Source organism: Puma concolor, chromosome C2, assembly GCF_028749965.1.
Source record: "Puma concolor isolate L17-30 chromosome C2, mPumCon1.1.hap2, whole genome shotgun sequence".
NCBI classification, from domain to species: Eukaryota; Metazoa; Chordata; class Mammalia; order Carnivora; family Felidae; genus Puma; species Puma concolor.
The window spans coordinates 9,117,391-9,131,870 of record NC_141675.1 but is presented as its reverse complement, the minus strand read 5'-3'; the positions used below and the strand labels follow the sequence as shown (position 1 = coordinate 9,131,870).

The 14,480-nt window shown below is 42.2% G+C and overlaps 1 protein-coding gene across 7 annotated transcripts in view; it reads left to right on the top strand.

Moving 5' to 3' along the window:
• ULK4 (unc-51 like kinase 4) overlaps nt 1-14,480 on the top strand; it is a 583,293-nt gene that overhangs the window by 331,823 nt on the left and 236,990 nt on the right. For all 7 annotated transcript variants that reach the window (XM_086720525.1, XM_086720521.1, XM_086720524.1 and 4 more), the window contains one exon: nt 4,057-4,162. In XM_086720525.1, coding sequence (XP_086576651.1) covers nt 4,057-4,162 — 106 coding nt within the window. The remainder of the gene's footprint in view (nt 1-4,056; nt 4,163-14,480) is intronic.

The window sequence follows — 14,480 nt, the reverse complement described above, 5'->3', positions numbered from 1 at the left end:
CTGTGTTTATTTCCAGGAGATCAGAGATTCCATGTTCACAACACTTGTGTGTGTGCTTCTGCCTTCTAGCCTCCCCTTGGCTTCTAACCTCCGTCGGGACTGGTGGGTGCCTTTCGGTTTGCTGTCTTTTGAGATCTGACCCCACACCAAGGGCAGCAGAGAGTGACCGTGGTTCACTGTTACTCTTCATCGCTAAAGGCATTTCCTGCCTTGACTATTCAGACCCCTGCCAAACTTTTGAATCTGGCCATCTGAAGGCTTTTAGTGCCGTTTCCGCCCTCAGATACTAGAACGAAGTCTAACACTGTTTACAGTGAAACTGCTTTGGGATGGCTGATCATTTTTCAGTAGTGTTTCCTTGCTGTGCCCTTGGTATTTCAGAGCTGTCCTCTTTAAGCACTGAAGCAATTAGTTTTGAGAAGGCTGATTCTTCAGGGTCCAGTGCTCCCCTGCCTTTCATTTGCTGAAGCTGTACATTTTAATGAAGTTGTTTCATCTATGTTGCCAAACACCAGAATTTTGCTGTTTCCATTCTAATTATCTCTACTGGCAAATGCTGTGTTTTATTAGAGCTCTCAAGTGTTCTGTTTATTAAATGTCCATACACTATGCCATTAGGCACACAAATTAGGTCAGCTGTGCTTATTGATGGGTTATGGATAAAGGAGTTAAATGTTTTCGTCATGATCTTGAAATGCAGTAGGATTGCCTTCCGTGGCTGCGTGGGTCGTCAGTGATGGCTTCTCTGATGAGCTCGGCTGCCTTTCTTACCCAGCAGCCGAGGCTAATGCTATGTCTGAGCAATGGTGCTGCGGATGGGGGGGCTCGAGTATGTATCTTCAGTCTCTCGGGTAATATGCTTATTCTTTCCTTTCCTTTAGTTGTGACCAGCACCTCCATCTCGCTTCCCGGGTTGTGTGTCTTACAGCATCGTGATGCATACTGAGGGCTTTTATGAGGCCAGCAGGTGCCAGTGATGGCGGCACAGGGAGGGCAGCACTACAGTACTTCCCCAATTCAGTGCTTGGCTGCTTCTTTGCACCTCCTACTCCAGGCCCTTTAAGTTCCTCCCACCTCACCCCGTTGCTCCTCAGGTGGTATTGGTTAAGCTGGGATGTGCTGACGGGCTGGTGGCTCCAACCCCCCCGCCCCCCCCCCCGCCCCCCCCCCCCCCCCCCGCTGCCCCCGTTCCTGTGGTCCCCAGGCGATGCCGCGTGGTGATGAGGGGCATGGCTTCTGCCATCGCCCAGACCGAATCCCAGCCTCGCCACTGAAGAGCTGGCTGATTCTTGGCAAGTCCCACCTCCCCTCGCTACCCTCCATGTCCTTATCTGTAAAAAGGGGAGAACCGGAGCCACTTGGGTGTATGTGTGAGGATTAAATGAGATGATAATGCAGGTTACATGCTTGGGATACAGGCCCCGGCACGTAGTGCCGCATCAGCAAAACTGTCAGCCACGCTTTGTCCATGTTCAGGCCCACATGGGTGTCTGCCACCCTGGGCCAAGATCAGCGCCGAAGCCGCTGGTGGCTGGGCCCCTGACCCTGTGCCACAGGCCCTCTTGTGCCACAGTCATAACCTGCTCTGTCTCTCCTTAGAGGGCTTTACTGGCGTGCGTTGAGGTGCCCGTGGTGTAGACTGCTTGCTTTATTATGAGCCATGGGAATTAAAGAAAAAAAAAAAAAAGACATCAGGTCTTTACCTAGCCTTCCGTTATGGTCTTTTCACCCTGGGGCTCAGGCATAGCTTGCTGGGGGACGGGGTGCCCTAGAGGAGCATCCAATGGGACCCAGTCTTCCATCGGGATCATCCCTCCCTTCCAACTCTGGCCCGTGGCCTTTGAACCAAACTCGAGTTTCCCTTTTCTCTTTGCATGAGGCTTGCGAAGTGCCCAAGACTACTGTTTTCTCCCTTCTTAGAAATCCTCTACTCTGACTTTAAGAAGCAACTATGATGTTTTTTAATAGATAATTTATCCCCTGTAGGCTAATATGGTTGTGAACAGCAAGAACAAATCTTATTAACGTTGCTAAGAGAAATGAAATAACTCAGCTTGATAGAAGTTAATGGAAGTGTGTTTAATTCATATGTACACCTTCTCAACTGCTCTTTGCATGTATTTAATTCTTTCTGGGGGAAATGATCATCTAGGCCACAGCAATCGCTATCTTAGTTCCCCTGGAGAAGCACAGCATCATCTTGAGCAGGGACAATGATTCTGTCCCATGCTCTTTTCTCCCCCACACCATGTAGGAAGCATATATACCTGCAAGAGAGAAGAGTAACTCTATAGAATTCTCTACTATACTCTTCATAAAGCCCTCACTTTATGTTAAACAAAGGTCACAGTGTATGAATTGTTTGAAAACCAACAACAAAGAAACTTAAAAACAACAATGCTTTGGGGCACTTGGATGGCTCAGTTGGTTAAGCGTCCGACTTCAGCTCACGTCATTGTCTTGTAGTTTGTGAGTTCGAGCCCTGCCTCCGGCTCTGTGCTGGCAGCTTGGAGCCTGGAGCCTGCTTCGGATTCTGTGTCTCCCTCTCTTTCTGCCCCTCCCCCTCTCACTCTCTCTCTCTGTCTCTCTTTCTCAAAAATAAACAAACATTAAAAAAATAAAAAAACATTTTTAATAATGGCTAGAAAAGGAACCATTTCTCTCAGTCTGGTTACAGGATTATGGGTCTCTTTTTTATTTCCTGCATCAAGTATTTGGTCCTGAGGACCCCCAGTGATAAGGTTGGTGGGGGCTGCTAATAATCAGAGCGCACCTTCTCTTAACGCCCCTCTGCAGGCTGAGTAGTGTGGCTGGCAGAGGCCTTCATTCTGCAGGGAGTCTGGAAACTCCAGGGCAGGAGTCCGAGAACCTGGTTGGCCAGGGTACAATCCTGGGTTCTTAGTGTTCAGGGGTCATGGAGGTTTGGATAGTGGGTTTTTGTACTAAAGGAAATGCCTGTATCGACAAGCGGCCTCACCCCATCAGCACAAGGGAAAATTGAAGTACTGGCTTCACAAAGAGGCAAAAATATTACCAAGAGCATCGTAGAAAAGATACATTTAATCATAAAAATGTGTAGATCAAAGGAACAATGGATTTATCTCCAGTGAAAAGGACCTATATTTGCTGACAGGCTGGTCTTTGAATAAGCAGTGGAATGTGTTATTTTACTGAATGGGACCAAAAAAAAAAAAAAAAAAAAAACCTGAAAAGATTTATTAGCTCCTCTTTTCTTGACTAGAATAGGTTTCCTATGTATCGTTAGTTACTTTATCATGAATAACGTGTCGTGTCATCTTGTGCCTATTAATCACCCTTTCCTCGCAACCCACTGTACGAATAATTAGATGAAATTGGTGGCGGACCATCGCTTCCCTATTCATCTTCTTGAGCCCGTGTCAGTGGAACATTCAAACGTTACCATTTACTCTTCAGTGTGTGTTTCTAAAGAAAGTTAGAAATTTGGGGGCATCGGTATTTGGCAAGCAAAGCCCTTGTCTTACATCCAGCGAAGACACAGATGGCGAGGCGCATGACGCCAAGGGGCTGTCATTGCTGAGAGACCCACATCCGGTGACACAGCAGCTTCGGAGCCAGATGCAGCGTGGGTGTTCTCGTAAGCCTTGGAAACCACGTGTCCATCAAGGGTCTCCTGGTCGCTCTGCCGTGTGTTGTCCCTCCAAGACCTGGTGGTTTCATTTTGTGACCTCAGTCACTTTCAGGTGCGGTCTCCCCAGGTCCACGTAGTTACTTCTGGTCACTCTGACTCCTGCGTCACCCATCTGAAGCAGAGACAGCCGTGTGGCTGTCGCTCCTGGGTTGGAGGCCACATGCAGCCGCACTGCGCTCTGAATGACTCATGCTGCCTCCCAGCTAACTGAACACGCGGATGGGGGGAGTGTCTCAATGCGGAAGGATCTGCTTCGTCAGGTGCAGAAAGTTGACCATTTAGCCTCATGCAAAGGATGAAGGGACAGAGGTCACCCGATCATTTGTCTCTATCGTGGTATAATTGTAATTCTGTATAGTTATGATGACATTTGTGATCTATTGCAGGAACATCAGGAGAACATTCTGGGTCACACCATGCAAAGTGTGATTGCGTTGCTCAACAATCTGGTGGCCTGCAAAGATTCAAATATGAAGCTACTTTATGAACAAGGTAAATGCTTCTTAGAATTCCTTTTGAGACTCTTGTTTTTTTTTTTTTTGCCTATTTGTTATTTTCCTTATCATACGTAGCAGGGAGTCAAGAAGTGCTGTTTTAAGTTGATGAATCAGGGGCGGCTGAGTGGCTCAGTTGGTTAAGCATCTGAGTTCGCCTCGGGTCATGATATGACGGTCGTGTGATTGAGCCCCACGTCGGGCTCCGTGCTGAGTGTGGAGCCTGCTTAAGATTCTCTCTCGCTTTCTTTCCCTCTGCCCCTCTCCCCTACCGGCATGCTTGCTCTCCCTCTCTAAATAAATAAAATTAGTTAAGTCTAGATATGTATGCAACCCCTGGGGTACATTTTTGTCAGGTGCGGCTCCTTGAATTTTGGTCCTCTCGAACTTGAAGACCTGTGAGCTAAGGGCACACGTTACTGCTCTGCCACATTTCTAGACTGTAACGAGGAGACGTAGCAAGAAGGACCATCAGAGGAACTCTCATTTAAAAGGGCAAAGTAAAGGTAGATAACAGTCACTGATCCATAACAATGTTGAAATCTTGGGGGACATGTTTCCTCAGCCCTCATTGTTCCCGAAGGAAAAAAATACTCCCGTGCTTTGAGAGTAGTTTGCCCTGGGAATGGTTCTCTGTGGCTCTTGCCTCTAACTTCTGAATCCTTGTTCTTTTCCCATAAGAGTGGCCCATACTCGTAGCTGAGTAAGACTCTGAGCCTGATTCTTCCCTGTAGAAGTTTGGGACCCTACAACTGTTTTTCATTCTAAAAGGAATTATCCCTGGTCTCCTCAGTCCAAACCAGTGGTGCTTCTTTCAATGTAAGTCTAGCAAAAGCTTTGTTAGTTTCTTGTAAATTTTTTTCTGGTTTCATTGAGAAATAATTGATACAACATCACTGTATAGGTTTAAGCAGTGTGGCGTGATGATTCGGTTTACATATATTGTGCAGTGATTACCACAATAGGTTTAGCTAACGTCCATCTTCTCCTATAGATACAATAAAAAGAAAAGAAAGAAAAACTGGGAATGGTTTTTCCTTATAATGAGAACTGTTAGGATTTGCTCTTAACAGTTTTCCTATATATTATGTAGCAATGCTAACCGTCATCTTATGTTGTATATTACAGCCCTAGAACTTATTTATTTTTACAACCGGGGGCTTGTACCTTTTGACCACCTTTCTCCTTTTCCTCTGCTTCTGGTAACCACAAGTCTGATCTCTTTTTCTGTGAGTTCGGTGGTGATAGTTTAGATTCCACATATAAGTGAGACCGTACAATATTTGTCTTTCTCTTTCTGACTTATTTCACAAAGCATAATGCTTTCAGGGTTTAACCATGTTGTTACCAATGGTAGGTTTTCCTTTTCTATGGCCGAATAATATTCCATTATGTGTATACATACACACCCTTCCTTCTTTATCCATTGATTGCTTGAGGGACCCTTAGTTTGTTTTCATGTCTGGCTACTGTAAATAATGCTGCTGTGAACATGCAGGTGCAGGTAGCTTTCTGAGTCAGTGTTTTTGTTTCCTTTGGGTGTATTCCCAGAAGTGGAATTACTGGATCATATGATAGCTCTTTGTTTTTTGTTTGTTTGTTTTGTTTGTCTGTTTGTTTTGAGGATCCTCCATACTGTTTTCCATAGTATGGGAAGGCTGCACCAATTTACATTCCTGCCAACAGTGCGTAAGGGTCCTTTTCCTCATCCATGCCAGCATCTGTTACTGCTGGCCTTATCAGTGGTGGCCGTTCTAACAGGCATAAGGTGATACTGCATTGTGGTTTTAATTTGCATTTTTCTAATGACTCGTGATGTTAGGCATCTTTTCATGTACCAGTTGGCCTTTTGTGTATATTCTTTGGAGAAGCGTGTGTTCAGGTAGGTCCTTTACCCATTTTTTAATTGGGTTACTTTTTTTTGCTACTGTGTCATATGATGTCTTTTTTAAAAATTTTATGTAAATCCAAGTTAATTAATTAACATGTAGTGTAATATTGGTTTCAGAAGTAGAATTGAGTGTTTCATCACATACATATAATTCCCAGTGCTCATCCCAACCGTATGATTTCTTTGTGTATTTTGGATTTTAGCCCCTTGTCAGATACATGGTTTGCAAATACTTTTCTCATTCCATAGGTTGTTTTTTTACTTTCTTGATGGGTTCTTTGGTGTACAGAAGGTTTTTAGTTGGATGTCATCCCACTTGTTTATTTTTCTGTTCGTTGCCTGTGTTTTAAGCATCACATCCAAAAAGTCATTATCAAGATGCATGTCAAGAAGTTTTACTCCTATATTTTTTTTCTAGGACTTTCATGGTTTCAAGTCTTAAGTTTAAGTATCTAATCCATTTTGAATTAATTTTCACGAGTGGTGTAAAATATAGGTCCAATTTCATTCTATCTGTTCTCCACTCAGTATTCTTAGTTCCCTTGTCAAATATTAGTTGACTGTATGTGCTTGGATTTATTTCTGGGCTTCTGATTCTGTTCCATTGGTCTCTTTGTGTTTGTGCCAGCACCATAGTGTTTTGACGACCATAGATTTATATTCTAGATTGAAAGTAGGAACTGTGATGCCTCCTGCTTTTTTCTTCTTTCTCAGGATTTCTTTAGGTGTTCGGGGTCTTTTGTGGCTCCATCTGGGTTTTAGGAATGTTTTTTCTACTTCTGTAAAAAATGTCAGTGTCATCTTGATAGGGATTCCATTGAATATCTAGATGGCTTTTGGTATTTTTGACATTTTAGCAATATTCTTCCAATCCATGGACATATCATACTTTCCCATTTCTTTCTTTCTTCTTTGATTTCTTTCATTAGTGTGTTGTATTTTTCAGAATAGACATCCTTCACTTCTTTACTTATGTTTATTCCTAAGATTTTGTTGTGTTTGATGCTGTTGGAACTGGGATCGATTTCTTCGTTTTTCAGAAAATTCATTGTTAGCATATAGAAATGCTATTGATTTTTTGGTTAATTTTGTATCCTGCAACTTCACTGAATTTACTGATTAGATCTAACCATTTTTGGTTGAGTCTTTAGAGTTTCTTTATTTAAAATGACATCATCTCATAGGGGTACTTGTACCCTAGTGTTTTTAGCAGCCCTTTCCACAATAGCCAGATTATGGAAAGAGCCTAAATGTCCATCAGCTGATGAATGGGTAAAGAAGTTGTGATTTATATATACAATGGAATACTACTTGGCAATGAGAAAGAATGAAATCTGGCCTTCTGTAGCAACGTGGATGGAACTGGAGAGTGTTATGCTAAGTGCAATAAGTCATACGGAGAAAGACAGATACCATATGTTTTCACTCTTATGTGGATCCTGAGAAACTTAAGACCAAGGGGGAGGGGAAGGGGGAAAAAAAAGGGAGGGAGGCAAACCATAAGAGACTCTTAAAAATTGAGAGTAAACTGAGGGTTGATGGGGGGAGAGAGGGGAAAGTAGGTGATGAGCATTAAGGCGGGCACCTGTTGGGATGAGCACTGGGTGTTGTATGGAAACCAATTTGACAATAAATTTCATATTAAAAATAAAATGACATCATCTACAAATAGACAGTTTTGCTTCTTTGTTTGCAATTCCTTTTACGTGCCTTTATAAAGACTTTTATTTCTTTTTCGTGCCTGATTGTTCTGGCGAGGACTTCTTGTACTATGTTGAACAGAAATATTGAGAGTAGCCTTTTTTTCCTGACCTTAGAGGAAAAGCTTTTAGTCTTTCGCAATTGAGGCTAATGTTAAAGTGTAGACTTGTCATATTTGGCCTTTATTATGTTAGGGTATGTTCTTTATGCCTAATTTTTAGATTTTATCATGAATGGACATTGAATTTTATCAAATGCTTTTTCTGTGTCTAGTAAGATGATCATATGATTCTTTCCTTTCTTTCTATTAATGTGACATATCACATTGATTTTGCATATGTTGAAGCATTCTTGAATCCCAGGGATAAATCCCACTTATTCGTGGTGAATGATCCTTTGCTGTGCTGCTGACTTTGGGATGCTAATGTTTTGTTGATAATTTTTGCATCTATATTCATCAGGGATATTGGCCTGCGTTTTCTTTCTTAATAGTGTCCTTTTGTGGTTTTTAGTAACAGGATAAATGCTGGCTTTGTAAAAATGAGTTCAGGAATGTTTCCTACTCTTAAGTTTTTTTGGAAGAGTTTGAGAATAGTTGGTATTCTTATTTAAATGTTTGGTAAAAGTCACCAGTGAAGCCATCTCGTCCTGGGCTTTTCTTTGTTGGGAAGTTTTTGCTTACTGATTCAATCTTCTTACTAGTAATCTGTCTGTTCAGATTTTCTATTTTTTGCTTGAGTCAGTCTTGGTAAGTTGTACATTTCTAGGAATTTTTTCATTTCTTATAAGTTGTCCAATTTGTTGGTGTGTAGTTGTTTATAGTAGCCTCTTAATCATGTTTTAAATTTCTGTGGTGTCCATTGTAATGTTTCCTTTTTCATTTATAATTTTGTTGATTTGAGACCTTTCTCTCTCTCTCTCTCTCTCTCTGATTAACCTAGTGAGGGTTTGTCAGTTTTGTTTACCTGTTCAAAGAACCAACTCTTAGTTTGATTAATCTTTTCTATTCTTTTTCTGTTTTCTGTTTCATTTATTTATGTTCTGATCTTTCTGTTAACTTTGGGCTCAGTTCTTTTTCTTAAAATTGAAGCACAGTTGCGTTTCAGATGTACAACATAGTGATTCACTAAGTCTGTACGTTATGCTGTGCTCACCGCAAGTGTAGCTACGATCTGTCATCATACAATGCCATTGCATTACAGTTGGTTTGTCTTTTTCTAGCTCCTTCAGGTGTAGATTCAGGGTGTTCATTTGGGCTCTTCTTAATGTAGGCATTATTGCTCTGAACTTCCCTCTTAGAACTGCTTTTGCTGCATCCTTCAAGTTCTGATATGCTCTGTTTCCATTTCCATTTGTCTCAAGCTTTGTTTTATTTATTTTTTAAAAGTTTACTTATTTATTTTGAGAGAGAGCACACACAGCAGGGGAAGGGCAGAGAGAGAAGGGGAGAGGGAATCCCAAGCAGGCTCCGTGCTCATACCATGGAACCTGTTGTGTGGCTTGATCCTGTGAACTGTGAAATCATGATACGAGCCGAAACCAAGAGTCAGCTGCTTAACTGACTGAGCCACCCAGGCGCCCCAAACTTTGTTTTAATCTCATGTTTAATGTCTTCTTTAACCCATGTTGTTCATGAGAGTGTTTAATTTCCACGTATTTGTGAGTTTTCCAGTTTTCCTATTGGTACTGATTTCTAGTTTCATGCCATTGTGTCAGAGAAGATACTTGATGTGATTTCAGTCTTTTAAAATTTGCTTCGACTTGTTTTGTGGCCTAATGTGTGGTCTGTCTTAGAACATGTTCATTGTGCACTCAAAAACAATGTGGGGGTGCCTGGGTGGCTCAAGCGTCCGACTCTTGGTTTGGGCTTGGGTCATGATCTCATGGTTCATGAGTTCAAGCCCCACATCGGGCTCTGCACTGACAATGTGGAGACTGCTTGGGATTCTCTCTCTCTCTTTCTCTGTCTCTCTCTGCCCCTCCCCTGCTCTTGCACGTGCACACACACACACTCTCAAGATACATGAATAAACTTAAAAAATAAAGTGACTAAAAATGTATATCCTGCTGTTGTTGGGTAGAATTCTCTATGTATGTCTGTTAGCTCCATTTGGTCTCTAGTGTTGTTCAAATCTGCTGTTTCCTTGTAGATTGTCTGTCTGGTTGATTTATCCTTTGTTGAGAGTAGAGTATTAAACTCCCCAACTATTACTGTATAACTGTTATTTCTCCTTTTACATCAGTTAGTCTTTGCTTATATATTTAGGAACTCCAGTGTTCAGCACATAAATATTTATAATTGGTATGTTTTCATGTACTGACCTCTTTATTATCATATAATGATCTTTTGTCTCTGGTCATTTTTAGCTGAAAGTCCATTTTGTTTGACATAAGTATATCTACCCCTGCTTTTTTTTTTTTTTTTTGGTTACCATTTTCTTGAAATGTTTCTTTCATCCCCTCACTCTCAGTGAAGACTCTTCACATGTTGTTGGATCTTGTTTTGTTTTGTTTTTTAATTCATTTAGCCCTTCTGTGTCCTTTCATTAGAGAATTTAATTTGTTTGCTTAAAGAAATTATTGATAGGTAGGGACTTACTGTTGCCATTTTGTTGATTGTTTCTGGTTGGATTAAGATTCATTGTTCTTTAACCTGTTTTTGTTTTTTGTTTTGTTTTGTTTTGTTTTTTTTTTTGAGTTTTGATGTCCTGATACCATATGTTTTGACTTTTTTGGCATGTTATTTATGTAATTACTATGGGATTTTTTCTTTTTGTTACATTGAGGCTTATGTAAAATATTTTAAGCTTGTAACACCCCTATTGTAAGCTGATAACAACTTCAGTTGAGTTTTTAAACTTGACACTTGTACCTCTCTCTCTTACATTTTAGGTTATTGCTGTTACAATTTAGATGGTTTTTTTTAATTGTGTAATTAAGAACAGATTATTGTAATTATGGTTACTTTGAATACCTTTGTTGTCTTAAAACTTGTAAACTAGAGTATTATTCACCACTGTTACGTATTGTAGAATCTAGCTCTGACTGTATACTTACCCTTACCAGTGAGATTTACAGGATCTTTTTGTATTTTTATGATGGTATTTGGTATTCTTTTACTTCCACTCAAAGAACTTCCTTTAGCATTTGTTATAATGCATTTCTGATGGTAATGAACTTCTTTTGTTTATTTAGGAAAGTCTTTGTTCCTCCTTCATTTCTAAAAGACAGTTTCACTGGGTATAGAACTCTTGGTTTATAGTTAATCTCTTTCATTATTTTAAATATGCCATCCCATTCTCTTCTTGTCTGAAAGTTTCTGTTTAGAAATTTGGCAGGAATTTTGTGGGGGTTCCCGTGTATGTAACCGTCTTTCTTTTCTCTTGATGCTTTTAAAATTCTTTCTTTATTACTTCTGACAACTTGATTATAATGTGTCTCAGTGTAACTCTGTTCAGGTTCAACCTATTTAGGGTCCTTTGGACCTCATGCATCTAGATGTCCATTCCTCTCCCCAGTTTCTGGAAGTTTTCAGCAATTATTGCATTAAATATACTTTCTCTTCTCATTCTGGAATCTCCATAATGTGAATATTTTTTCTTTTATTGTGTCCCCATAATTCCTGTAGGCTTTCTTTATTCTTTCATCGTTTTTTCTTTTTGCTTCTTTGACTATATAATCACCTTTCCTCCAGGTCATTGGTTCCTTCTTCTGTATTGGTGAGTCTACTCTGAAAGCACTATTGAATTCATCAATTTAGTTTCTTTTCAACTCGGGGATTTGTTTTGTTTGTTTTTGATGGTTGCTATTTCCTTATTGAATTTCTTGTTTTGTTTATGCATTGTTTTTCTAATTCATTTCCTTGTGTGTTTTCTTGTTCACTGAGCTTCTTTAAAAGATTTTCCTGAATTCTTTGTCTTGACAGTGCATAGATCTCAATTTTGGGGGGGCCAGTTATTGGAGCTTTGTTAGTTTCCTTTGGTGGTGTCATATTTGCCAGACTTTTTATGATCCTTATTCCTTGGGTTAATATCCACACATTTGAGCAATCAAGATCCTCTTCCAGACTTTGTAAGTTTCCTTTGGCAGAGATGGTTCTTCACCAGTCAGCTCAGCTTGGGTTTCTGGGTGTGTTTGCTGGAAATGTCCTTGGGCAAGTGGGATGGGCTGTTTTTGTCTGTTTTGGAGGTGAGGCAACTATTTGTCCTCAGGGATGGAAGAGATGTGCCACTGGCATGGAACAGTTGGATAGGATTTCAGGCTCCGTTCCCTATCTGAGTGAGGCTGTGGGATGGGCTCCATGGTTGGTTGGATTCTCCGATTAGGCTTTCTAGATGGTCAAGACTGGGTATTTTATTCAGTAGGAGATTGAGGCTATGAATTAGCTTCCCTGCCCTAGCAGGACAGCAGGATGGTATCCAGCACCTGTGTAGTTCATTATTTGGGGATCTGAATCAGGTGAGAGTGTACTGAATTCCCTTGTCAGGTGAGGCTGCCAGTTTTGCTCTGCAGATGGGCAAAGCCATGGTCTGTGCTTGGTGTTTATGTGCCACTGTACTTTGGGTTATGGAATGGGCTCTACCGTTGCCTGTGTGTTCGGGGTAGATTGGCTGAAGGCCATAATTCAGCAATCAGCAGGGCTACGAATGACACTGCCTGCCTGAGAACATTAGGAGAAACAACTCTCAAGCTGCTAAAGCTCTTTGTTGACCTAAGTCAAGCCAGCTTGCACCCTGAGTTCTCTGACTGAACAGGGCCACTGGGCTTGGTCTGCAAAGTATTGGCTCTGCTTGCCCACCTCTTGGATCAAGTGCTACTGGGCTCACAGCTTCGAGGATGTGTCACCAGCCCATCTGGTCCAATGGGGCCAAATAACACCCTGCACGGTGCGTGGAGCTACGTTGCTGCTCCCTTGCCTGGACAAGATATAAAGGCGCCACTCCAGGTTACCCTCAGTTTCCCAAGTAGCCCCCTTAGTTGAGAGGAGCCAAGAGTTACCCTCAGCCTTGGTGGTGAATGAATCCTCCACTTGTATGTAGCACAGGAATACTCCATGCCCAGTACTGGCTTTGCTCTGCAGATGATCAGCTCTGCTTCCTCAACTGCCTTTGGCTCAAGTGTCACTGGGTCACACTGCTTCCACTTGTCACCAGCCCTTGTAGTCAGATTGTGCTGGAAGTTACTCCCCATAGCGGGTAAGGCCGTGATTCAGCCCCTTGCCTGGGCGTGGACGAACTGGGCGCTAGGGATGGCAAAACTTGTTTGAAGATCCAAATCAGACAGATCCGCACGGTGCAATGAGCTCCCTGATCACGGTGCACCCCCAACTTGAACGTACAGATGAGTAAAGCTGTTCGTTGATACTACTACTTGGGCACCACAGATACAAACTCAGTCTGCCCAGGTCCCTGTGCTGGGTGTTAGAAGCCCTTCCCTGCTTCACCGGTAGTCAGATGTCCAGTGATTGAGCCCCGCAGACTCCCCCTGCAATCCCTGTGGTACAAGATCAGACTAGGGTCTCCTGCAAAGCAACTCAAAACTTTGAGGGGGTTGCTGTTGGTCCCTGTGGGTTCATTTTCCCATTAGCGGAATTGAAGAGACCTTTCCCTGGGGTGCTGCCATGGCCTGGGGGAGGGGCAATATGGTCACCATGTGGCTGTTTCTCTTACTCTTCTAATGTGGTCCGTCTCGTTCTCTGTGGTAACAGGGGTGGACTTCAGCCTTACGTCTGTGTTCAAGGATTCTCTCAGTGGTGTCTCGTTCTTGAATAGTTGTTTCTTGTCGTGAAGGGAGTAAAGTCAGGAACCGTCTCTATCACTGTCTTGGTGACGTCACTTGGTTTCCTGTACATCTTACTGATATTTGTTTCATTGAACAAAGAGCCCACCCACGAATCCCTTCAGAACATTCTAACTTTGGACCGAGAATTAGGAGACTACAAAATAGTGCTGGTAAGATTCTTAGCAGCCCTGCTGGCTGGTTGAGAGAGTCGGTAAGGAGTCAGATGTCTGAATTTGAGAATAGAGAGACTGTAGGTCCTGGCTCGTAAAAATGTGGAGTTATGTGGCTGAGGCGAGATCAAGGACAACATGCCCGAGGAGAGGCACTTAGGGAACTGAGAGATCAGGTATGGAAGGATTGGTTATGAGGTGACCTCTGTGGCTACAGAGATACTGCATGCGGCAGACCGTTAGAGCCAGAGCACCTGAAGAAGCCCAGGCAGATTTGCCAGGAAGCTAGTGACGCTGAAGTGTCAAGGGCCCTCTGTTACAGAGGGGCAGTTTTACATTCGTAATGTTTTCCTCTTCTAGTCTGTCCCCAGCCCCAACCATGGAAGCTTCAGTTCTCCTGATTCCTGGCCCCATTCCAGGCTTTGTGGAGTGAACTAGAAATCACAAAAGTAATTGTGGCAAGAGTAACGTTAGTTAACGCTAATAATATCAGTGATGTTAGTGTTAATACTGTGCTCAGGGAATGAGCGGAAGTGAATAAGTGGTCCGAGGGTGATGGCAGTTGGGAGAGAAGAAACAGGCAGTGGAGACTGTCGATCTGAGATTAGTGAACTGTTGCCCACCAGCTGTCTGCTTGCTTTTACAAATAAAGTTTTGGTGGAACATAGACATGTCCCTTCATTCACACGTATCTTTGGCTAGATTCGTTTTATAATGGCACTGTCGAGTAGTTGAGACACAGACTGTGTGACCCATAAAGCCTGAAACATTTA